General features: G+C 33.7%; 2 protein-coding genes across 2 annotated transcripts; both read left to right on the top strand.

The window, feature by feature from the left end:
* The first annotated feature begins 9,226 nt into the window (after positions 1-9,226).
* On the top strand, positions 9,227-10,529 carry LOC113699772 (zinc finger BED domain-containing protein RICESLEEPER 2-like). Its single transcript, XM_072057914.1, has 2 exons — positions 9,227-9,295; positions 9,729-10,529. Exons 1-2 carry the CDS (start codon positions 9,227-9,229, stop codon positions 10,527-10,529), a joined length of 870 nt encoding a protein of 289 aa, XP_071914015.1.
* Positions 10,530-10,571: 42 nt separating this feature from the next.
* LOC140010612 (zinc finger BED domain-containing protein DAYSLEEPER-like) lies at positions 10,572-11,137 on the top strand. Its single transcript, XM_072057913.1, has 2 exons — positions 10,572-10,908; positions 11,001-11,137. Exons 1-2 carry the CDS (start codon positions 10,572-10,574, stop codon positions 11,135-11,137), a joined length of 474 nt encoding a protein of 157 aa, XP_071914014.1.
* Positions 11,138-27,449: the final 16,312 nt, after the last annotated feature.

The following is a 27,449-nucleotide window of genomic DNA, read 5'->3' as shown; positions in this document are numbered from 1 at the left end:
ACTAGCCGTTGGGAGTATTGGATGTCCGGTACTACCGTTGTTTGCGTCCAATAGCAGATAGAGAGTTTGAAAGATCCTATCATACGTCCGGTACTTCCGTCCGATAGCAGACAAAGAGTTTGAAAGATTCTATCGGACGTCCGATACTTGCGTCCGATAGCAGACAGAGAGTTTGAAGAATTATCTCAATTCTATCGGACGTCTGATATTGTCTTTGTGAGCGTCCGACAGCTTTCGTCGAGTTTGAAGGATCCTATCGGACGTCCGGTATTTTCGTCGGATAGCAGACAAAGAGTTTGAAAGATTCTATCAGACGTCCGATGCTTGCGTCCGACAGCTTTCATCTTCCTTTTTCTACTTTCAAATGCTGTTGTTTTTGAATCAAATTACTTTAAGGCTAAAAGAATTTTTTAGAAAAAATATTAGTACTATCCAATTATTTTGTAAACATCAAAAGACAGGGATCAAAATCAACATACCTGAAATTGCTCAAAGACGAAATAAGAGCTCTCTTTTGCAGCTCCTCGAGTATGATGAAAGTAGCATATTTGGGTTCCAAGTCGAGGATGTTGCAGCCGTTTTTCCCAAAGACCTCAACACCAACGTTTTTCATCAACTATCACAAATTTCCTAGAAATACACACTCGTGCAAGAGAAATTCTAAGGAGGTCAGAATAGAACCAAGAATCTCACTGGATCATCAGCCTTTTTTTTTTTGCCAAAAATTTTGTTCTATTTTTTTTTTCTCTCTCTCTCTCTTTCTCTTTCCTGTTGTTTCTCTTCTCCTTGTTCTCAACCACCTCCCTCTCTTGCTCTCTCCGATTCTCCCCCTTCCTCATCTCGTTTCTTATCCCTTTTCTTTTCTTCCTTTCTTCTTTCTCTTTTCCCAGTCCCCGAAGCTCTTCCCCAGTTTTCTCACAAAGTCTCTCCTATTTTTCCTTCCAGATTTTTCCCCAATCCAACAGCTGTCTTGCCACCTAGCCTTTTGCAAGTGTTGTGGTATGCAAAAAGATAAAAACACATGGCTAACTTTTTCTCAACCTACCTAGCTATCTTGCATACATTCTACCTATTTCCTTGCTTTTGTTTTTATTTTTCAAGGCAAAAAATTTAGGGTAAACAAAAATATTAAATTCCTATTTAAGATTGCCTTGCAAATTTTCATTTTATTTTGAAGCAATGGAATTTGAAAAGATTAAAATTAAATTTTTGTGAGAATTTTCTTTTTTTTTTTCAAAAATTTAATGCAAAAAATGTTTGTTTTGTTTATTATTTTTAAAAGAAGATGAATCTAATTCAATAAAAATAGCTAATTATCATTTTGTGAATTTTGGTTAAATAAAAAAATAAAAATAAAATTAAAATTAAAATTGAATTAACAAAAATTAACATTTTGGTGTCTACAACTTGGTAAATGAGTCTTGATGTCTTGACAGCCACAATAAATTACCTAATAATACCAATTCCTAAATAATAAAATTACCAAAATTTGACTATGACACCCCCACCTCTCCCTACGGTGAGCCCTAGGGTATCAGCGGAACACCTGCCCAACTCTCGTCAAAACTCACGCACTCATTCAAATTTGATCGAGATCCACAAGTCAATCATAAATTTAGAATTAAAGGATATTTCAAATATACAAGTCACAACGCCTTAGGCTAACATTTATAATTACAATCCACTATACCCAAAAATAACAAAATTTACATTTTAAGAGGAAACAATTCATACAAAAGATATACTAGTTTTCACCAAAAATCGTTAGTTTAGAATCTCCAACTTCCACCTCCAAATCTTGTTAAGGAAAAAAAATTTAAAGAGATGAGCTAACGCTCAGTGAGACCAAGAAAATCAAGCAAGCAAACAAGTAGCACCAATTAATCTAATAACATACTTGAAAGCAATTTTAAACATGAACTTTCATTTAAGTGCGCAAGTAGGAAATAAACACATATGGAAGAATATAAAAACTCTCAGAAGTTGTTTTCACGTCTTGACCGATTCAAACTATTTGTGGTTGACTCTCCGCCAACTCAAATAATAACATAATCATAACACTCCACTTACTTCCTCCATCCAACATTGCACCCACTTGAATTTGGAACCAAACATTCATGTAATAATGATACTATTCGAGTATGCCAAGCGAGATCTCAAAAGATCAAACTATATCATTTTCCAAGGTTCATCAAACTTCTCGACCAAACTCTTACCGGCTTGAATTACGAGGTTAGCCAGTAGGTTGGGGTGTCCCCACAAGTATAAGTGGTCGATGAGACAACGCTCCAATCGACTTAAATTTGTTTATGACTCTGAGTCGATATGAGAGGCACCTCCCACTCGAATAGGGTGTGGTATATGCTGCCGCTCAGAGAATCGATCATAGCACTGAGTCGATATGAGAGGCACCTCCTACCCGAATAGGGTGTGGTACATGCTACCGCTCAATGCTCACAAGTTAATACATATTCGAGTACAAGTGTAAGTCATATACATTCATTTAACAAGTATCATTCATTCAAGAGAGAGAGAGAGGATGAGGGTGGTAAAGTACACTCCCGCCTCGACAAGTTCACGTATTATATAGCACTTGTACAAATATTATTTCAATCATAGTAACATTGAACATGCACCTGACACTCACCAAAAGTTAAGGGCAAAACAAGAGCAAAGTGAGAGATCAAACAAACTCTTCGGTGTTCTTGTGATCACCTGAGACATGCACAATCACGATTACCTAAGTACTCGACCAAGACTAATAAGAAAAACATTTCCTTGATACCCGCTCTCAAGGTTACAAGTCGAGTCAAGTTAAAAGAGCTTTTCTCGCTAAATCATTGAAATAATACTCAAAAGAAATTCAGAAGTCATTTTCGAATCAAGTCTTGGCAAGAACCCTCAGTTCCAAAAAAAAGTACCATATTTACTTTCACCACGAAAATCGAGAAAAGAGAAGATAGTTTTCATCTCTCAACTTCTAATCCTATGCCCAAGGTTTAGAAAATAAAAGAACGTTCACATTTTCCAAACTAATGGAGTCAAAATTCATCAAAACTCCACTCATTTCCATAGTAAATGTTAAAGCTAAAGGTTCCAAATTTCGAGTATAAAACTAGTGAAATTCTCCAAGAATTACTCTAGTTAAAACGCTTCATTTTTAGAGTTCAACGTCATTGAAATCATTGAAATCAAGGGCATAAGACTAGAGGTTGAAATCCATTTCTTAAGTATGATGTGAGGTGCAATTAACCAAGAAAGTTACGCTACCAAGAAAATGCATCAAGAGAGGTTTAATCCTTTGAGAACCAAGATTCAAAATGAAGGTCTAATGTTCAAAGAGACCTTGTATCCAACCATGAAATCAAACTTAAAACGGACTAACAATCTCAAAGGAAAGTTGAGAGTTCTTAAAAGAGTATTTTGTTTGAAACCAAAAAATTCCAACTTTGTGCGACCCCACTTGGAAAAATCATATCTCGAGTTCTGTGAGTTCAAAAATTGGAAACTTTATACTGTTGGAAACTAGATTCAAGTACTAAAACTCTCTAGAATACATTTTTCTCAGATTCCAATCTGGACTCATTCAAATCTTAACTCAAATTCACTGTTCCAGATAGAACAGAGCAAAATAGGCTTGCAATTTCAGTAAACTTTGGAAAATTGGTAAAATTCATAGAAATAGAATCAGCCCTTGAAATTTATACCACTGATAGAACTCCAAATCTAGTTTCAAGTGCAATAAATAGAACTCAGTGTGAACCTTTCTATACCAAGATACAATAGTTTTAGGAAAGCTGATTTTTGGAACATGATTCACGAAATTTCCAGTTTTGGAGCACTTGAAACAGTTTCAAAATTTGGTCATAACTAAAGCTATACAACTCAAAATTTAGCGTGGTTTGTAGCGTTGAAAACTAGATTCAAAATTCTAAAAATCATTGCAAGGAATTGTCTTAAAATTCGTTTTGCAAGATAGGTAAAAATGAGCTACAAACTGCAGCTATGCTTGTTCCTCTGATGAAAATAGTGAGGAAAATTAGTTAAATTTGCCGGTTCACTACAGCTCATAGAAAATGAACTAGAAGGTGAATTTTATACCGTTGGAAAGCCCTCGGAGTATAGTTTTAGATGCCATAAACGGTACTCGATTTTGACTCTTAGACGAAAAGTTATGGGCCAAAATGTGCACACTGGTCTGGTATCCTGATCAGAAAATTTTCCAGATATACTTCCTCTCTTTAATCCAACTTTAACTCCACCAAATAAAATGCATTTTGGGAGATAATTGACACACATAAATACCAACATATAACATGCATTATGGCACCAAAATAACAACAAATTTTGAAATTTACATGAGGGAATCAACCAACAAAAATTTCGGACAGCAAGCTTCTTTCTCCCTTCAAGTTTCTTTTTCAACTTCCCAGCCAAAATCAAGCCATAACTCTTCAAAACAAACATCAAACAAACAACTAAACACACAATAATTCCTCAAGGCCACTACCCTAAAAGCCACCTCAAGTCATCTACCTAGAGTCAAGGTTCTTTGAATCCATCAACAACCCAATATTTAACTAGATAAAACTGACTACACTAACCATAAGTTAGGAGGAAAAAATGAGAGCTTTGGAGTATTACCTTACTTTCAAGAGATGAAGACTAAACCACTAGTGTTTAAACTCTAAATCACCAAGGTTCCTTCCTCCTTCAAGACTTCCTTTAAGCTTGATTGATGTTCCAAGAAAAGGAGCAAGCTTGGAGAGTGTTTTTGGAGCAAAAATGGAAGACAAGGAAGCTGAAATTTCTGGTAAGAAATTGGGAAGGGTGGCCGGCCAAGAAGGAGAGGAAGAAAGGGTTTGTATGAGTTGTTAGTGAAGTGATGGAATGACAAGGAAGAAATGACATAAAGGTGTTTTGGTACAAAAAGTCAATGATTGAATAGTGGGCAATTAGTGCTCCTAATTGAGTTTAATTTAACTCACTCTCCTCTAATCCCTCAATTAACTTTTCTTAGTCTACTATTGATCATCCTTAATTCTCCAAGACCACTCCCTCTCGGACCAAATTTTATCTCGAAAAACGTGTATTCACTATTTCTCACTAAATGAGCCGCAGAAAAAATAAATTTACTAACAAATATTTTAAAATATAAAATGAGACATTGTTCCATGCAAATAAAATTAAAATGGATGAAATAAATTAATTTGGGGTAAAGAATTAAATAAATAAATAAATAGATAAACCAGTAACATAAATAAATAAATATAAATAAAATAAAAATCCGGGTCCTCACATTGACTCCAATAAACTACTAATGATTTTACTAAAATACTGCTATTAAACAATAACAAATTTTACTAAAATACTGCTACTAAACAATAACATAGAAACTTCTATATTTTCAGTTTTGATTTAATATACCAACATTACCTCCCTTAAATCAAACTTTCTCAAATCAATTCATACACAATCACGATTAATAATCTCCTTGCAAATTCTAATATCGCTTTGTACTAGTTCTTCATCTTCAAACATTTTTCTCAATGCAATAATCCATGCACCTAAAAAGATTGTTTTCATCGCACAATTTGATGTCAATTTATGGACAATTCACTTTATAATTTTAATAATTACAACTTAACATATAGGCTTCTTCTCCGATCTTTGTCTTTACAATAATTTTTAGACCAATTTTATGGGCTAATCTTCACCGACGGGATAGTTCATGACTAATCTTGTGGTCTAACTTGATCAATTGATTTCTTCCAGGCAAATCTTGTGTCCCAACTCTATGATAGTGGAAAAGTCTAGGACTAATTTGTAGTCAGATCAATTCTTCAATATTCACAGGTGCCCTATGATCAATTTTTTGAACCCAAAGCTCTGATATCATATGTAAAACCCAAAAAAAAAATCTGCCAAAAAGTTATAAGAGATAAATTTTATAAAACTAATATATATGGGGAGATAATTTACATACATAAAAATATGTTATGTGGAAGAAGAGGAATATATCAATAATACCATAAGAAAAGCCTATCAAACTTTGTTCTTTACTCTTCTCAACTAACAACAATAATAATAAGACTTTTATTTTTAAACTAGATGATTTAGGAAACAAGTTTTGATAACCACAATAAACTACCTAATAATACCAATTTAGTAAAAAACTACCATATTTTGACTCTAATAAACTACTAAAATCTTAAATTTCACTGAAATACTACTACTACACAATAACATAATAACTTCTAGTTTTCTAGACTTATTTAATCTGCCAATAGTACAAAGTCTGCAAATTGAAGTCAGTGGTTCTAGCTAATGAACAATATTTTAAACGAAAACTTAGAAAATCACATAAGAATTAATGTTTTAGGTGCCACGATTTAAAATATGTTCTTATGCTGTATATCGACTTCTAAATTATTTAACGTCTAGATATTCCCTCTTAAGTGCATTGTGATGACTTCACGACATCTTGTCTATTTATGCTGATGGGTTAATTCTATTTTGCAAGCTTGAGATATACTCAATTCTCACTTTGGTCCTTGAACTTTAGATTGGAACACTTTGCCCCCTCAAGTCTTCAAGTCATCTAAGTTTTGTCCAATAGTTAACAAAACGCACAAAAACTAACAAAAGAATTAGTACCCTGGGTTACCTTACAACTAAAACTAGAATATTTATTAACGAAGAGTGGCCCTCTATTACCTTAAAATTAATGGGACTAGAATATTCTCTTGATAGAGAGTGATTGTCATTTTATTTGTTTCACATATTCCTGAATGATTGTATGAAAGTAGGACGAGTTTAAAACTTTAGAGAACAAAATATCCTAAACTTTAATTCAAAGGACCAAAATGAAAGTTGTGTATGCTTCAAAGGTGTAAAATGAAATGAAATGAACTCTTAACCATTACTTCGAGGAGTAAGAAATGAAATTTAAATTTGAAATTTGAATTCAATTCAAATTTCACTGCAGGCACACCTATTCTCCCATTTCACCGCATATCAAAATGCACCAACCACTTGGTTGGTGTCAACTAGGGGTGCAGAGAAATCGAGTAGCTTGAATCGAGCTCGCGAGTAGCTTGGTTAGATACTCGACTCGAGCTCGATCAAATTTGAGCTCAAGTCGATCTCGAGCTACTCGCTGCAGTAAACAAGTCAATCTCAAGTAGTTAGGAGAAAGAAAGTTTAGCTCGTCGAGTAGCTTGAGCTCGGTAGCATATATGTATAGTATATTATTTTATATATCAATTTACTCTTTTAGGTTTGTTAGCTAGAATATTTACAGGCTTAACTAGTTATGTTGTAGTAATAATGAAGGGTGAATAAGTAATTTTGGCTTGAGAGAAATATGATGAAATGATGAAAACTAAAAACGAAAAATGAAAACCCTTCCGTCGAATCCATCCTTCATTCTTCTTCTTCATTCCTCTTCACTCTTCAGCCTTGACTCTCAAATCTCAATCTCTCATTCTTTGGCTCATCTTCTCAACTGTCACAAGTCACAACTCACAAGGCAGTCGAGACATCTAAAGCTTTAAACACTTCAGTAGTTCAGCTAATCTTCCTTCTTCCTTCTTTTGGAGCTCAAAATAGAGTAGGTAGTAGCGTGAGCAGCCGACCTTTGAGTGAGAGTTTGAAATCAAATCAAAACCCACCAATTTCAATAGCTGCATTTGACAAATTGAGGTACTTATTGTGCATTTGTGTAGTTAATATGTGCATTATGAGGTTAAATTTTATAAATGTAAGATTAATTTTTAATCTCCAAACCCTAACCAAAAAAATTGGGGGCTGCAGCCTGCGATTGCGTATCCCATTCCCTCTCCATTGCTATACTGGAATTTTGAGGAAATGGAGAGCAGCTCGATTCCTTCAACAAGTGATTCGGTAGTTGGCGCGACAGTTCCAAGAATTGGTAAGTTTCTTGACATTGGCTCTAAACATGTTTGTTGATTTTTTTTTTTGATGTGAAAATGCACTGATTTCAGAAATTTGCTTTACATCTGAGTTGGATTATTAAGTGTTAACTAGCTAGTATATTAATGAGATTAATGAGAACATTCAGTTATATTCTTAAGTAGGTTAGGAATCTGGAGAATAATTTTGATGCTATCTTATGCAGTTTTATTTAACGCAACAAATTATTCTAGGAATCAGAAAATTTAAAGATAATCTTCAATACTATTGATAGTTCCTTATTGTCACCCTTTTTTCTTTCTTGTTTGCCACGAAGGTTGTTACTTTGAAATATGCCTAAAAGTTCTGTACAAGTACTGATAATATAGCCATTCTAACAGAGTATAATACGTATGTCAAATCCAATTTCCAGCAATATGCAACTAATTTTTGTTGCCTTTCCCTGCTTGGTATGATTGAATGATTGCGACACCGTTGTTCTACCAAAGAGCTTGGTTCTTCAAGTTTTGTTTTTGAAGTAACTTCACAAGTATTTTGGGTGCATTGACCATTACAATTCATACTTAAGGTGTAAATTAAAAACTGAATGATGAAATTGGGAAGCATAATTACCTCTGCATGTCATTTTTCTCAAGTATTGATGAATTCAGATATGCATACTCAACTTTTCCAGGGTCAGCAGTCTTTCTTTATTCAAACTGTTCTGAGTCTCTAGGTTAGTTTTCAAAAACAATATTGGCAGCTCTTAGTCAAATTTAACATTTGAGTTCTTTTAATTTGACTTCTTTTTTGTTTGTAGAATTCTGGGTAATGTGCTTTTTAGAATTCAAACTATTCTGCTTTTGAGTGTTAACACTCATATCAAATTAACTTTTATTTTCTATTGTGAGTAATTGCTTTGAGACCGATACACATTTGATTGATGTTCTTTTTACCTTTATTTTGAATTGTTTCATACTTCATAGCATTGAAATATTATGTAAGATCTGAATTTGCTATGAACTTTAGCCCTGATATGAATTTTTTTGGGAGCTGTTTTCAAGTTTTGGGTGCTTGTGTCATTTTCAATTTCTTCTAATGTCTGTTTGGTTTGAATTTAATGCTCCGTGTGAAAATATTTGAAGTGGAACTCATTTCAATGTAAATGTTTGTTTTTCTGTTAAAGGCATGTCTATTAGTCCTCCCGAGGTTTCTTCAATACCACGTGTGTCTGGGACCGATTCATCCACACCAGTCTTGATTGACAGCCTAGTATTTGTAAGCCGTGACACCTGTGATCCCACACAGGAGGATGGTGAAACACAACAAGGGGGAACCGAAGACACCAATAGGTAGCAAGGAGATGCAACTGAAGATGATGGTAAATTTCGAGTACCTAAAAGGAATAAAACATCTGAGGCATGGGAAGACTTCGACGATTTGGAAGAAAATGGCATATATTATGCCATTTGTAAACATTATAGCAAGAAACTAAATCGGGGAAAAACTAAACAAACCAGTAGCATGTGGAGGCATTGAGAAAACCGTTCCGTTAGAAAAGCCAAGCTTAGAAAGGTCGAGCAGCAAATAAAGATAAACTTTCAGCACGCGGATGAGCGTTTTCCAACTGTACCACCGCTGCACATGGGCAAATTCGATATGGAAGCAATGAGAGAGGCTGTTGCACATTGGATCTTGATGCACGAGCATCCTTTCACAATTTTGGAGGAAGAGGGTTTCAACCTAATGATGAAACGCGGGTGGCCGGAGTGGCAGAAGATTTCACGCATGATAACTAAAAAGATTGTACACAGGTGTACGAGATAGAGAAAAAGAAGTTGAAGAACTTGCTGAGGCATGTACAGAAAGTCAGCTTGACCACCAATATATGGAAATCAAAGAATCCAAAAATTGAATACATGGTGGTGACCGGGCATTGGATTGATGGAAATTGGAAGCTTCAGAAGAAGGTGTTAAATTTTGTTCATATTCGACCACCACGTCGAGGAGTTGAGATTTCAAATGCAGTTTTCAAGTGTGCAAAGGAATGGGGAATTGAGGGAAAAATTCACACTATTTCTGTAGACAATGCCTCAAACAATGATGTGGTCGTGAGATTGTTGAAATATGATTTCGGTAGATACAAGAAGCTATTGGGTGGAGGAAAACTATTTCATGTTCGTTGTTGCGCCCATGTCTTGAACCTTATGGTTCAAGATGGCTTGAAGAAGATAGCAGATATTTGTGAAAATATTCGAGATAGTGTGGATTTTGTGAACAAGTCTGATGGTAGGGCATTGCTATTTGCAGAAATTGCTCAACACCTGCATATTCCTAGGAAAAAATTGCTCCATGATTGTAGGACGAGATGGAATTCAACATATGAAATGTTGAGTTGTGCTATAAAATATAAAGAGGTTTTTCCTCGTTTTCAAGTTCGAGAGCCCCTTTATGAGTCTTGTCCATCTTCAGAGGATTGGGAGAAAGTTGAGAAAGTTTGCACCATTTTAGAGAAGTTCTACACAACCACACACATAATTTCGGGGAGTGAGTATTCAACTAGCAACCTATTCTTCCCTGAGATTCTAAAGGTGAAGAAACTCTCGGATGCATGAGTGGATGATGAAGATGATTTTGTCCGGGGTATGATTACAAGAATGAAGCTCAAGTTTGACAAATACTGGAAAGAGTGCAATTTATTGATGTCTATTACAGCTATCTTGGATTCCAGACAGAAAATGCGAGCAATAGAGTTTGCCTTCCCTAAGATGTATTCCACATATAAAGCTCAAGAGAATATCACATATGTTCGAAAAACCATCTTTGAGCTTTATGACGAGTACGTTACTATGGCTACAAGTGGAAGTACAGGGACAAGTTGTTCATTAAATCCTCTATCCGAAATAGCGTGTCTACCTCAAGCAAGTGCTGACTATTGGGATGATTTGGATGAGTATTGTGGTGAACTCGAATCCGATGAACCCATAAGAGCGAGTTGGTGGATTACCTAGACAAGCCTCGCCAACCTACTGGACAAAATCCAAAGGATTTCAACTGTTTAGATTGGTGGAAAATCAACTGATCAGCATATCCGGTACTCTCTCAGCTAGCAGCTGATGTATTGGCTATTCCTATCACTACCGTCGCATTTGAGGCCACCTTTAGTGCTGGAACTAGGGTGATTGATTCATACCATGCTTCACTTGCTCCAGAGACAGTCTAGATATTAATGTGTGCAGGCGATTGGTGTAGAAATTTACACGGGGTCAAAAAGAAATTGAAAGTAAGTTATATCTATATAAATTTGTTATTGCAGAGATAAATTAGTATTTATTAGTTTGTTTGTTGATTTCAAAGTATTATATTTCTTTGCATTTCCACCACCTAAATGCAGCCATAGAAAGCTCTCAAAGAATATGAGCTGCCTAATGTTTGAAGTTGCATAAGGAGCAAATAACTTGCTGGAAATCAGGTCCATCTTTTTTGTGAATTCTCATTTTCTTATTCTTAATTTGCTTTAAGCTGTGTTCAAATTTTACATTTAAATTGTACATAAGTTGGTTGATTTGTCATTTGTGTATGGCTAGGTGTTGTAGATTGTACACCGAAGTTTGAAAATGCATAAGGAGCAAACAAGTTGTTCGATTTACCATATTACAAACAGGAGCTTCTAAATGCTCATTAGACTCTAGAAAATTTCCCTAAATTTTTCTTTCAATTGGCTGCACTTTTTTTTGTATTTTCATGAAATTCTGATGAGGTTGAGAACAGGTTGTTGCTTTTGTATATTGCTGAAATGTTAATGTGGATCGTGGCCACTTAGTTTCTGCATGCGTATGGTTTTTCTTTAATCTGCCTGCCCTTTTGTTTCTCATTGGTTTCTGTTTTGCGGAATTTCTGAATTTTAGAAGCTAGAATTCTTGAATCTTGATCATGGCCATACTTGATTTCTGGTTATTGGTTGGAATCTTGATCATGGCCGTGAGGTGATTGGAAGTAGTCTAAGGACCATGAGCCATGCCATGATCAGGAAATCAATTTAATTCGATTTCTGATCTAATTTGATATTTCTCGGTTGTTTGCTTGTTGTGTGTGCTGTCTAAGGTGGACTTGCATGGAAGGATTTATTGGCAGTGAGGTGCTTGTCCTTCAAAGTCCAAAGAAGCAATGGCATGCTTCTAAGTCTTGTCCATGTGCTTGGCTCCAAGACTTTAATTGGTTTCTAAGTTTTGTTTCTTTGCATTGCAATTGATCTTGTTCAATTGATATTAATGTACTTTAATTCGAATGTTTAGTGCAACTTAGTTTATTGTTTGTACAAATTAGTAGTGTTGCATTTAAGATACAAAGACTTTCTTTAGATTATTAGGAATTGTACAAGAACCAGGATCAATTCGAGCTCATTCAAGCTCGAGTACTTGACTTGGTATCGAGCTCGAATGACATGTCGAGCTCGATCAAGTCGAGTTCAAGTCTGCATATGCTATTATCGACTCGATCTCGATCTTTATTTCTCGAGGTCGAGCTCTGATGGTCTGCGCCAAGCTCGAGCTCGAGTACGTCGCTACTCGAGCTCGACTCGACTCGATTTCACCCCTAGTGTCAACACATGCAAATTATAACCTTCGAAGGAAATGCGGACTGAACATCATGTGGGCAAAGTTGGGGATCCGGACTTCCTGAAAGTTGAAGGACATACATCCTACCATGATCAATAGCAAGGTTCGCATACTTATTATGAAACAACTCAATAGCTATGGCATTATCAGTCCAATTACTATTGAACTAGGATGTAATTCATTACCCACTGTAAAAGTGTTTCTTTTGAATTTTAACACATTCTGTTCCAAGATAAAATGCATTAATATTTTAGTCAAATATTGGATATTGAATACATGTGGCATTATTACATTGAATTTCTATGTACATATAAGTACATTACATTTATCTCCTAAACTACAGCTCATCGTATATAATACTTATTGGGCCCACTTCTTCCACTGAATGCGCATACGCATGTCAATAGTAGATTCAATTGCTTCCCACTGAGTTGGGCTCATCTTCATTCGCTCTGGCCTCCATCAAGGTCTCCATTAGTTCTCAACTACTATAAATAGCAAATCGAGTTCTGCAATGAATCTATGCGTGTCCATATTAAGAACTGCACACATCCCTAAGAACACGACGTGCTCTATGCCACAATCCTTTAGGATCCTAAAAAATTTTGCCATATCTCTCCTATTTGCCATTTTGATGGAATACTTGCTCTCATCATCAGGTGTTTATACTCCTCCAAAATGCAGCGTATCTAATACTCTCTAGCCAACTAGGCATCTTGGACCCATGTTTTCAAACTCAAACTGGGCCGATGGACCGACCAGTCGAACTGCGAACCAGTCAAGTGTTCGGTCCGGGTCATCCTCAAAAGCCGGTTGTCAAAAACTCAGTCAAATCTGGATTTGACAGAAAACCGGCAAAACCAGCTAGAACCCGGTTTTTAACTTCCAAAAAGTTTTCTTTCCTTTCCATGTGTGCGCTAAGAGACGTCGCAGACTGTGCAAGTATTCCATCGTCCTATTTATTGCAATAGAACTGCCTTCCAGCCATACCCATTAAATTCTGCTACTACTTGAATTTCAAACATTAAATTCGTCAAAAAAAATTTTGAAACATTAAACAAAAAAGAAATCAGTGTTATGATGTGTGGCCATGAAAGATTTCTTATTAAATAGGAAAAATAGAAAAAGACAAGAAGAGAGAGGAGGGGAAAGAAATGAATGAAGAAAAAAGAAAGTTTTCATGTTTGTTTATTGTGTGTGATGAAAGAAAAAAATAGTCTTGTTGTAGAGAAAAAAGAAGAAAAAAGGAAGATTAAGAGAGAGAGAAGGGGGGAGGGAGATGAGGAGGAGAAATTGATGGCCAAAAAGAATAAGGAAGAAGATGGATTAGGTTTGATATTTGTTAGCATTGATGAATAACCTAAAAGTTTATGTTAATTGTATTTTGGCCCTTCATTATTTTAACAAAGTGTAAAATAACTTCATATATTTTCCAAGTTACATTTTTACCTATAATTTTTAAAATTTTAAATTGAATCCTTTTGACCTAATCTAAACTTATCATATATGTATTTAAGGATAACTTTTATATATTATTTTGTTTATATATTATTAATATATATTTATGACATCATCCGATTTAACCCCCGATCTAATCGATTGAACCCATTGACCCCTGACTCTTGAGGTCGACCTAGTCACTGTCTGATCCAAGTTTCAAAACATAGTCTTGGACAAGAAAGCATCTGAAAAACGTGATATTTCAATTTAATGTCCAATTTCAGATATAAGTTCTCTCTCAACTGCTTTACATTCGTCACCATCTTGTGCACCGTTCCATCTCCACGTGGCAGCAATCAAGATGAAAGCGGGATAATTGAAATTTGAATTCAAATTTAAATTTCAAATGAAGAATTTGCTTTGTTAAGTACGAATATCCGTTCTTGTCAAACATGTCGGACACAAACTTTGAATCATGGAAAGTATAGTTTAATCCTAGGTTACCAATAAAACAAGGGATAATTTCAGAAACCTCTCATGAAGTTTTTCATAATATCACTCAACTCCCCTGAAGTTTTTAAAATTTCGCTTGCCTCCCTTGAATTGATATTTTTTGTAACATTTTAACCCCTGCGGTGGAAATACAAGAAAGATAAAACTTCTGTTCCAATACTACCCTTATGTTATCCTACTTATGGAATTTATAACAACAATAAAAAATAAGATAAAGTTAAATTTTTATAGAGTAAATCTTATAAACATTAACAGTATATATACTTTCGCTATTGGATCCATGACACATATGCAAAAGTTGTAGTTCATCAAATTTTGCATAGTTGTCATTCATCCAATGCTGACAATGTATACACTGTCAGTGTAGGAAAGATTGATTCATTTTCATAAGGTGTAAACTTCTTGACATAAACTATTTGTTTTAGTTATATTGGAACAAAAACAAAATTTACACCTTGAAAAATTCACACATATGAAGAGATTATTTTAGTTTTCAATACAACTTAAACTAAACTATGAATTAAAACATATTTCTCCAAAAATATCTTGACTTTCTTAATTTTAATTGTGCATGAAATTTTTTAAGGTGTTAATTACTCTTAATCCTCCGAAGTGGTTGATATTGATTAGATTTAATTTATCTACATCTTTTGCTATCCCACCATGACCCCAATGTAAAGAAATATAGACTATTATTAGCTAGCAATTTGTTTTTTTAATTTACATTTTTTTCTTTTAAAATTTTATTTTGTTCTGACTTTTTGGTTAAATAGTTATTAAGAGCAAGGGTAATGTTGTTAATTTATGACATTTAATAAGAATATTTAGTCTTGTCAGGTTGACAAGGGAGGTAAGTGAGATTTTAAAAACTTGAGAGGAGCTGAGTGATATTATGATAAATCTCAGGGGAGGTTTCTAAAATTATCCCATAAAAGAATGTTCAATATTTTTCAGGTCGTGCGTTTTTTTTTTAGAAGGAAAAGGTGGTGCATTAGAACGCAAAATGGCGTGGGATATTTGTGACGCCCCGAAAAAAAAATGAGTTTGAGAACCCGGAAATTTTCTAATTTTCTAGGGTTTATTTTTTTAACGCCCGCCTTTTCTACATTTTCTTGATTAGAAAAAATTCCCCAGATAAAGTTTATGAGCAAAAATAGTTTTAAAATGATTTTTCTAGTATCGGTTAGTTTTTGAGAAATTAAAAGCGTATTTTGGACGTGGGACCCGCTAGTGCGGTAAATGCATTATATTTTTGACAACTTGTTAGAATTTTGTATTAAGTGATATTATTTTACAATGTGTTAAGATATTTGTATTGGAGAGACAAAAAGATAAGATTAAAACCCTAAAGGACCATTTGTCACAAAACCATTGGACCTTGACTTTTGACCAAGACTTTTCTAACTTTACTAAAACCAATTTGGACCCAATTTTTCTCCCATTTTCTTGTCATGGCCGGCTGTTAAGAGGAGCAAAATAAGAGAGGAAAAACTTCATTTTCTACTCCACTTTCTAGCTTCAATCTTACTCCAATCTACCAAATCAATCATTGAATCTTGTTTTTGCTCCATAGAAAACATTAAGTGAGTATTTGTGAGGTGTTTATTGGAGTGATTTGGAAGATTTAAGTGCAAGGTTGCTCCATCTCTTTGGTTACCAAGGTGAGTGGTGAAGGATCCCTTTCCTCCCTTAATGGATGCTTAAATCATGATTAGTGGTAGTATGAGATGCAAGTTTATGGGTTATTTCTTTATTTTTGGTTGAGGTGATGAAGTTGTATTATTTTTGGGGATTTTTCTGTTTTAATATAAACATGGTTGTGTGGCTATATATGATGATTGGAAATGATGTTTAAGGACTCTATGAGGTGGAAAAAGTGATTAATTGCAACCAATTTCTGTTTTGGACCAAAAATTGAAAAGTGAGGGTTTTGTGATGAACATTCTGTCCGAATTTTTAGGTCCTAGATAGAGGCCGAATTGGCCTTTTCTTAACATAAAAGTTATAGGGAATGATATTTTAAAGGTGCCTACAAAATTTCAGGTCAATCGGAGTAGTGTGGAATGAGAAAAGTCGAAATTACTATTGCTGTTCTGGTTTACCCGAAATTGGGATTTGCGACTGTAATTGGTTGTTTTGGCTGGAATTGCTTCCGAATTGGATGTTGAGGCCTTCTGATGAAATTTAACCCTGTTTCTTAGCTTTCAGCTGGTTTTGGAATTTCTGGATTTGGACTTGGAGAGCCTGAGTTATGATGTTTCCGCTAGAATACGTTCTGTGAAGCTGTTTTTGTGATTCTGGTGTAGTTTCTTGTGTTTTGGACCTGGTTACACTCGAAACTGGGTTGAGTGACCTTCTGTAATATTGTAACCCTATCTCTTAGCTTCGAAACTGTGTATCTTGTACCTTCATCCGACAATCGTAGCGCCTTTTGTACCATTACCGCAAAATGACGTCAAAACTATTTTTCTGGTTTTGAGCTTAACCTTCATTTCCGAACTTTTCCCTAGCTTGACTTGTACTAGTACTACTTGGACCTTGTTGAATGGCTATTGGATGAACTTGTTGTTGTGTGTGTACCTTTGGGACTGGCTGAAGAAATAATGAAGCCATGATGGCTGGGAAAGTAAGCAAATGTAGGGGAAGTGTTGTCCGAAGTTTTAAAGGGTTTGATTGCTTTGAGTTTGTGATCTAAGACTTGGATTTGAGCAAGGCAATGATATATGATGGATGGTTTCTGAGCCACGGAGGTGAGTGACCCTAAACTATTTCCAAAATACTTGTGAAACGTTTCTTGCAATATTTACTTTTGAACTATTTCCAAAGTTACTTTTGAACTGTTTTCTTGCATATCATGTGTGCTTATATGAGAGTGTTCCTTGTTTGATATATTTCCTTGACTTATTGGCTTGTTATTATGGATTGATAATGTGTTAAGTGTTTTCAATGATTGTTAAAACGAGTTTTCTGGGCGAGTGTGTACTTTATCGCACTCGACCTAAATAAATGTGAAATTTTCATGATTAATGATTAAATGCTACTTGTGCATGAATGTAAGCCTTTTGGGCTGAACTGACCATTGCCCCTTGTTACCGGTCGTCTCGAGCCAGAAGCGGACTCGGTCGGGCGATTAGGGACCTGGGTAAACGTTTGGTATACTCGAGTATTACCTTTGTAGGTTGGTGGAGGTTGGTGGAGCCTGGACGATGTCCGGGAAAGGTTGAATGAAAAAATGCAATTTCAAATGAAAAAAAAAAAAAGGAAATGTCAGGAGAACGAGCGCGCGCGGGAACATTTGGCTCATTGTGAGCCCGTATCTTTTTAATGAATGTGTTCTTATTGCTTTCCATGCTAAATGTTTCTTGAATTATTGATACTCCATATTTAATGTTTTGTAAATGCTGTAATCGTTTCTGGACTTATCATTTGATTTATGACATCATTGATTTATGACATCATTGAAAAGAAGTATTGTTAAACCGATTTGATTACTGATTTTCTGGTTACTCGCTGAGCTTTTAGCTCACCCCAAAACTATTTTTTTCCCCCCCACCACAGGGCTCAAGGCGAAGGAAGGACTTGTTGTGCTTATTCACGTGACTGGATGGCTGATATCATGTATAGTTTGGATTTGGAATCATTTGATGTATAGTTGGGAATTGTTTCCGCTTCGCTTATGACATGTAATTATTGGAGACTTGGATGTATATTTGTGGCCATGTGATGTGATATTTGAGATTTTTATTGTAATATATTTGAGGATTGTAGTGAACGACTGAGTCCCGGCGAGAGCTGGGCAGGCGGTCCGCCGAACCCTTTGGTTCGCCCTAGGGAGAGGTGGGGCCGTCACAATATTAACACTCCCTGTACCACGCAGCGAATAGTGCCGGCTTTGTTCCATCACCATCTTATATACCGCCACCTCTTTCAAGAGTCAAGTGGTTGAAAACAATGAGAAAGTGACTTTTCATCCCTGTTTTTTTTTTCATCTATACTATATTTCAAGAAAATCCCGATTCTTAATTGTGTAATGGCAGTCGTGGATTATGAAAAGTGTCACTTTCTCATTTCAATATCTGGTGCCAAATTTCTTCTTACTTGTCTACTGTTCACTTTGACTGCTAATCTGGTTAATATTTCTTGTTTTGTTCATTTTTCCCATTTTTCGGATTTAATTGAATATTGCACTGCTGCTGATTGAGCTTCTTTCTTTGTTTATTTTATTTTCTTTCAAAATATTCAGATTGGTAATCTATTACTAGTCAATGTTGTTAAACTCGGACTGGATAGCGATTCAACTAAATTATTGGGTTAGCGGTCAACTGGTCAAATCGATCAAACCATTCTCACAAATTCGTTGACGTCAGCATGATGTCATAATTATTTTAAAAAATATTGCAATTAAATTCTTGATTTTATTCGGCCAATCATAGAAAATGTTCCAAAAATATTACACTTGCAATCAAATATAAACCTAATAATTATATATATAATTGTAAGTTAATAGCTAAAATATGTTCATTCTCGAAAACTACTTGAAAAACTAAATTAAAACAAATTAATGCGAGTTGGAATCACTAATATTAAATTAATAAGATCATTGGGATGAAAATATTTTGATTTAGAGATCATTCAGAAAAGCGAGTAATTTTGGTATTTATATTAAGTGGATGATATTTTCTTATTCCTATTAATAAATGAAAGTGTTACAATTTAGGTAACTCAAATTATGTTTGGGGAAAAAAGAAAAAAAAAGTTTGAGAATCGAGTCAACCAGTCGAACCAGATTATTGGTTTGGTTAGTTTTTGACGGTTTTGATTGATTTTTAACCATAACGATTTTGTTCTACAAACCAACTCAAAAAGAAGATCGATGCACAGTTGAACAGGTCAAACTGATGATCCAGTCTGGGTCTAAAACACTATTGCTAGTGGCAATTTGCCCTTCTGAAAATACATTACATTTCTAATCGCTTGTTCAAGTATTCTCTATTTTGCCACCGAAAAAAGGAGAAAAGAAAATCACTAGTAACTTAAATTCAGGGATTGATTTACTCAATATGATGTCATACCTTCATCTAGTCAGTCAACAAATTTTCACCAAATCGCTGCAACGTATGATTATGCTTCTGAGATTCATTATGGGCGAAAAAAACAAAAACAAATCTAAGCCTACTGATATAGCATATCATGCTTGTATACATAAGTACGTAAAGCAAAATTTAAGAGCCAACTGCAAAATACATTTGGATTGAAAATTATTAAAAATAATTATTGTAATATTTTTTATGATGTGATGCATATAAAATAAAAAATAACTAAAAATATAAAAATTAATTAAAAAATATGTTTATGATGAATACAAATAATATTCTGTAAAAAATCAACAATCCAAACACACCAAATTCTTGGTCAATAGGCCCACCAATTTTAATGGCAGAGCCTAATTTGTTTTGTATGGGGTCACCAGCAGCATATTCCCTCAATAAAGTTTTAAGAAAAAGGTGGAAAAGTCTCGCGTGTTGTAAAACTAATAAAATAAACCACTATAATATCAAGTGAAATATTGGAGATATTAGAGAAAGAAATAGAGAAATAGAGAGTGATGATCTTATTATTCCAACTAATACAAAAGTCCTCACAAAAGGGTGTTAATGTACCTCTATATATAGGTATTACAAGATTAAAGGTACATCAATTCTATTAAATACCCACTACTACAAGAATATGAAAAAACCTATGAAACAGTTTCTCCACTACATGAATAGATTTATGGATTATAACTTCTATATATAATGTAACCATAAATCAAGTATTAATCTTCTTGGGAATATAAAGGGACATCCATATTTTAAATTGTTTCATAACACTTCCCCTTGGATGTCCATTACACAAAGAATATGCCTCATTAAAATCTTACCAGGGAAAAATCCATCGGGACAAAAACCCTAGTGAAGGAAAAAGAGTACATTATTCTTGTGTATTAATTTCTCCCCCTGATACAAACATTATTTGAGATCTTTTAATCGTCGCATTTCAATATTCTTCGCCAATTACACTGAGATATGGTATTTCAGGACCAAGTATCTCTTCATTTTCCTCTCGTGGTCTAAAAGGATCCTTATTAGGATCTAATGATCTGACAACCATTGAAGTACTTAATGTATGTGCCTTATCCATTTAAAACCGCTTTAATTCCTTTCGGGTATAAGCAATTTGGTGGACAAAAATTTCACTTTTCAAATGCTCAATTTGTAAATCAAGGTAGAATTTTGTTTTTTCAAAATTCTTGATCTCAAAATCCTTCTTCAAATAATCAACATTATTTTGAATCTTTTCAAGAGTTCCAATCAAATTTAGATCATCAACATATACAGCAATTATCATAAAATTTGATCCATTTTTCTTGATAAAAACATATGGACATTTTGGATCATTTGTATAACCTTCTTTAGTTAAATATTCATTAAGGCGGTTATACCACATACGTCCAGATTGTTTGAACCCATACAAAGACTTTTGTAATTTAATAGAATAAATATCTTTAAGATTTGATTTGCATGCTTCAGGCATGTTGAATTCTTCAAGATTTCTCATATAAATATCATTTTCAAAATTTTCATATAAATATGCAATAACAACGTCCATTAGACGCATATCTAATTTTTCATGTATTGTAAAACTTATAAGATATCTAAATATGATAGCATCCACTACAGGTGAATACATTTCATCATAATCAAATTCAGGCCTTTGTGAAAATCCTTAAACTATTAGCTTTACACCTTTAGGTGTTTGGATTACAAGTCCAAAAACTTTTCTTTTAACCAATGATTCCAATTCAGATTGGATCGTATCTTTCCATTTTGCCCAATCATTTCTATACCGACATTCATCAACCGATCTAGATTCATGATCCTCATCAACTTCTATAATATCAAATGTTACATTTCATTAGGCTCCAATTAAATTTTCTATGATTTCATTCTCTTCAGGAGTTGGCTCTTCAGGAGCGACCTCTTCAAGAGGTTGAATTTTGTCATGACATTTATTTAATTTCTAGAGATATTTGAAATCAATTTATACCTTATTTAGATAGGCCGACCTCAAATTTATTTGTAGCACTTGTGCATGTCCTTCAGGGACATCAATTTTAATCAAGGCATTTCCTGCAAGAATAGTTGATTTAATGACTCTTCTGGAGTCGATAATATATCTGAATAATTTCTTGAACTTCCAGTTCACGTTATTTTGTATGAGGATCGAGGAAATTTATTTTTTTTAAATGATTTCCTTTCGATTGATCTTTTCCTCCCCTTAATGTCGGGAATCGTAACTCATCAGAATAAATAAATCATTCAATAGATCACCCATCTATATTTTACGATATTTAATCGTAAAAGGTGATTCATACCCGACATAAATTTTAAATTTCTTTCGGAGCCATATAAAATATAAAGGGGTATGTATAAATATTTGTCGGCTCTCAAATATTTTCACTTTTGCCAAATCATGTATTTATTGGAATCAGTAAACTTCTGGTTTACTAAAGGTGGTGATTATAAATCAAATGAGAATGAAAACAACTATATCGATAATTATTTCTCTCTCAAATGATTATTATGATATAATTAACATTTATCTCACTTGATTGTTAAACATGATCTCTATTATTGTCTCATTTTGTGTCTCAATTTGATATCCATTTCGACGGATATTCAAATTCAATAAATTTTTAGAGACATGATAAAAAGTAGTGCTTTATTTATCATAAACTTTTCTCCTACATGGAGAAATATACTAGTGGCTCTTCTGGAGTTTTCAATCACTTAAACACTGCAACTGATTGTGTTTGTCTCTCTCATTAGAATATAGTGTATATAGTAGCATTTATTAATGAGACACATATCATTGTCACCATAATTCTTATGGGACAAATATCATCACCATAATCCTTTGATCCCAAATGTTCAATATCCATTTCTTTTCGGGAAGAAAAGCTAATTAAATTAATGATCATATACCTTCAGGGTGTTTAAAGAAATTGGCCATGTGAAGATGATATTATAATTTTGATTCATCATATGTACTTCGAGACATTTATCTTCAGGATCCTTACTTTCTTGTCCTTATCATTATTATCCCACTTCAAGTGGTAACTTTTTCTCTTGTAATGGTAAAATATATATTTATCAAAATCATAGTCATGGCAGCAACCATAATTAATAAATTGAAATTTAGTCGCATTCACTTCTGGGAATGGACTAGAATTAGTATGCAATAAGTACAAAATACTTATCAAAACTTCTCTTAATATTGCTACTATAAGAGCAATATTATCGTAATTCAGATTGGATCGTATCTTTCCATTTTGCCCAATCATTTCTATACCGACATTCATCAACCGATCTAGATTCATGATCCTCATCAACTTCTATAATATCAAATGTTACATTTCATTAGGCTCCAATTAAATTTTCTATGATTTCATTCTCTTCAGGAGTTGGCTCTTCAGGAGCGACCTCTTCAAGAGGTTGAATTTTGTCATGACATTTATTTAATTTCTAGAGATATTTGAAATCAATTTATACCTTATTTAGATAGGCCGACCTCAAATTTATTTGTAGCACTTGTGCATGTCCTTCAGGGACATCAATTTTAATCAAGGCATTTCCTGCAAGAATAGTTGATTTAATGACTCTTCTGGAGTCGATAATATATCTGAATAATTTCTTGAACTTCCAGTTCACGTTATTTTGTATGAGGATCGAGGAAATTTATTTTTTTTAAATGATTTCCTTTCGATTGATCTTTTCCTCCCCTTAATGTCGGGAATCGTAACTCATCAGAATAAATAAATCATTCAATAGATCACCCATCTATATTTTACGATATTTAATCGTAAAAGGTGATTCATACCCGACATAAATTTTAAATTTCTTTCGGAGCCATATAAAATATAAAGGGGTATGTATAAATATTTGTCGGCTCTCAAATATTTTCACTTTTGCCAAATCATGTATTTATTGGAATCAGTAAACTTCTGGTTTACTAAAGGTGGTGATTATAAATCAAATGAGAATGAAAACAACTATATCGATAATTATTTCTCTCTCAAATGATTATTATGATATAATTAACATTTATCTCACTTGATTGTTAAACATGATCTCTATTATTGTCTCATTTTGTGTCTCAATTTGATATCCATTTCGACGGATATTCAAATTCAATAAATTTTTAGAGACATGATAAAAAGTAGTGCTTTATTTATCATAAACTTTTCTCCTACATGGAGAAATATACTAGTGGCTCTTCTGGAGTTTTCAATCACTTAAACACTGCAACTGATTGTGTTTGTCTCTCTCATTAGAATATAGTGTATATAGTAGCATTTATTAATGAGACACATATCATTGTCACCATAATTCTTATGGGACAAATATCATCACCATAATCCTTTGATCCCAAATGTTCAATATCCATTTCTTTTCGGGAAGAAAAGCTAATTAAATTAATCATCATATACCTTCAGGGTGTTTAAAGAAATTGGCCATGTGAAGATGATATTATAATTTTGATTCATCATATGTACTTCGAGACATTTATCTTCAGGATCCTTACTTTCTTGTCCTTATCATTATTATCCCACTTCAAGTGGTAACTTTTTCTCTTGTAATGGTAAAATATATATTTATCAAAATCATAGTCATGGCAGCAACCATAATTAATAAATTGAAATTTAGTCGCATTCACTTCTGCGAATGGACTAGAATTAGTATGCAATAAGTACAAAATACTTATCAAAACTTCTCTTAATATTGCTACTATAAGAGCAATATTATCGTAATTCAGATTGGATCGTATCTTTCCATTTTGCCCAATCATTTCTATACCGACATTCATCAACCGATCTAGATTCATGATCCTCATCAACTTCTATAATATCAAATGTTACATTTCATTAGGCTCCAATTAAATTTTCTATGATTTCATTCTCTTCAGGAGTTGGCTCTTCAGGAGCGACCTCTTCAAGAGGTTGAATTTTGTCATGACATTTATTTAATTTCTAGAGATATTTGAAATCAATTTATACCTTATTTAGATAGGCCGACCTCAAATTTATTTGTAGCACTTGTGCATGTCCTTCAGGGACATCAATTTTAATCAAGGCATTTCCTGCAAGAATAGTTGATTTAATGACTCTTCTGGAGTCGATAATATATCTGAATAATTTCTTGAACTTCCAGTTCACGTTATTTTGTATGAGGATCGAGGAAATTTATTTTTTTTAAATGATTTCCTTTCGATTGATCTTTTCCTCCCCTTAATGTCGGGAATCGTAACTCATCAGAATAAATAAATCATTCAATAGATCACCCATCTATATTTTACGATATTTAATCGTAAAAGGTGATTCATACCCGACATAAATTTTAAATTTCTTTCGGAGCCATATAAAATATAAAGGGGTATGTATAAATATTTGTCGGCTCTCAAATATTTTCACTTTTGCCAAATCATGTATTTATTGGAATCAGTAAACTTCTGGTTTACTAAAGGTGGTGATTATAAATCAAATGAGAATGAAAACAACTATATCGATAATTATTTCTCTCTCAAATGATTATTATGATATAATTAACATTTATCTCACTTGATTGTTAAACATGATCTCTATTATTGTCTCATTTTGTGTCTCAATTTGATATCCATTTCGACGGATATTCAAATTCAATAAATTTTTAGAGACATGATAAAAAGTAGTGCTTTATTTATCATAAACTTTTCTCCTACATGGAGAAATATACTAGTGGCTCTTCTGGAGTTTTCAATCACTTAAACACTGCAACTGATTGTGTTTGTCTCTCTCATTAGAATATAGTGTATATAGTAGCATTTATTAATGAGACACATATCATTGTCACCATAATTCTTATGGGACAAATATCATCACCATAATCCTTTGATCCCAAATGTTCAATATCCATTTCTTTTCGGGAAGAAAAGCTAATTAAATTAATCATCATATACCTTCAGGGTGTTTAAAGAAATTGGCCATGTGAAGATGATATTATAATTTTGATTCATCATATGTACTTCGAGACATTTATCTTCAGGATCCTTACTTTCTTGTCCTTATCATTATTATCCCACTTCAAGTGGTAACTTTTTCTCTTGTAATGGTAAAATATATATTTATCAAAATCATAGTCATGGCAGCAACCATAATTAATAAATTGAAATTTAGTCGCATTCACTTCTGGGAATGGACTAGAATTAGTATGCAATAAGTACAAAATACTTATCAAAACTTCTCTTAATATTGCTACTATAAGAGCATAGTCGAGAAATCAATTGTGGAGAGTATCATTTTCAATTTATCTTATGAGTAAAATTTTCTCGACACAATTTCAACTGAGAAGTAATTCTGAAAATTGCATAATTATGTTCTTGTAGCCACAGGTAAATTTATCATACCAGACTTTTGAAATAATGACCATCTTCTAGTGGTCAAATATTTTCGTTAAAGAACGACTATTTTCAGGTAATTGAATCTTTTTCTTTAAGTATTTCAAAGAACAAGTGAATCCTCAAACATAATTGATTTTCTATAATAGCATCTCTAAAACTCAATGCATCAGAGTATAAGTATTTATAACAAATAATTCTAAAGATAAATGAGTAGAATTAAAAGAAAAAATATTACCTCAAAGATGTCAAACAGTATATTGTTGTGGTTAGTGGTTGCTCAGCATTAAGCATTTATATTTTGCTATCATTCAAATGTTAGTCATAAGAAATTGAAATAAGTTTGTGGGTCAGAGATTTATTTCAGAAATTACTTGAAGAAATACGGACAAAATTTTGGCAAAATCTTGTGTTTCACTTTTGTTCAAAGTAACGCCTCCATTTTTACCTTTTGCTCAAAAGTAGAGACTCGTACTGATAACGTGTTGTAAAACTGTGAGAACCCGTAATTTGCATTTTCTCGGTTTTCGCATTTTTCATGGCTTGTTTTCTGCACTTTCTGTATCCGGAAAATTTTCTAAATAAATTTTATGAGCAGATATAGTTTTTAGATGATTTTTCTAGTATCAAATGGATTTTGAGAAATTAAGAGCGTATACCGGACGTGGGACCCACTAGTGCGAAAAGTTCGGAAAAATTCGGCCAACTAGATTAAGTTTTGAATACTGGAATTATTTTACCGGGTGTTATGAGATATTTAGAGGTTACCAAGTGGTTGGTGTGAGAGAGACAAAAGTTAGGCAAGTAATTAATGAAGGTGACATGTGTCACCATATGATTAAATCTTGTTTTGACTTACTATTCAACCTTTTACCAATTACTAATTAAAACCAAAAATTGACCAAATATCTTCCATTTCTTACAAGCTTGTGGCCGAACCTCTTGCTCAAGAGAAGAACAAAATCCTCCAACTTCCTACCTCATAATCTTGCTCCAATCTTCAAATTAAACCGATACAATTTCAAATCACTCCATAAAACCTCTTCACTTAGTGATTTTGAGGTGATTGGTGAAGTTATTTGGAAGGTTAAGGTGACCCATAGCTCTCTCTCTCTTGTTTTAAAGGTAAGTCGTGAAGTACCACTCTCCTCCCTCTAATGATGCTTAATTGATACTTAGTGGTGGTATAAGGTGCCACTTTATGGATTATATTGTGATTCTTGGTTGAATTGATGAACTTTGGTAATTTTTGGGGATTTTTCTGTTTTAATATAAGTATGATGGTGTGGTTATCTATGATGATTGGATATGGTTTCTAATGACTATAGGAGGTGGAAAGTGGACAATTGCAATCAATTTCTGTTTTGGAAGAAATCTGGAAAATTAGGGTTCCTTGGTTCTTCATTCTGTCCGAAATTTTAGGTCATAGATAGAGGTCGAATTGGTCTTAGCTCAAAACATGAAAGTTGTAGGGAATGATATTTTATAGGT

Source organism: Coffea arabica, chromosome 7c (assembly GCF_036785885.1).
Source record: "Coffea arabica cultivar ET-39 chromosome 7c, Coffea Arabica ET-39 HiFi, whole genome shotgun sequence".
NCBI lineage: Eukaryota > Viridiplantae > Streptophyta > Magnoliopsida > Gentianales > Rubiaceae > Coffea > Coffea arabica.
The sequence above is the reverse complement of the archived record's forward strand: the minus strand, read 5'-3'. Positions and strand labels throughout refer to the sequence as shown.

Excerpts from the sequence above, each read along its gene's own strand:
- LOC113699772 (XM_072057914.1), top strand. The coding sequence starts at position 9,227 with ATGGTGAAACACAACAAGGGGGAACCGAAGACACCAATAGGTAGCAAG. Across the intron at positions 9,296-9,728 it reads AGATGCAACTGAAGATGATG|GTGTACGAGATAGAGAAAAA; the intron begins GTAAATTTCGAG and ends GATTGTACACAG.
- LOC140010612 (XM_072057913.1), top strand. The coding sequence starts at position 10,572 with ATGAAGCTCAAGTTTGACAAATACTGGAAAGAGTGCAATTTATTGATG. Across the intron at positions 10,909-11,000 it reads CGATGAACCCATAAGAGCGA|CATATCCGGTACTCTCTCAG; the intron begins GTTGGTGGATTA and ends TCAACTGATCAG.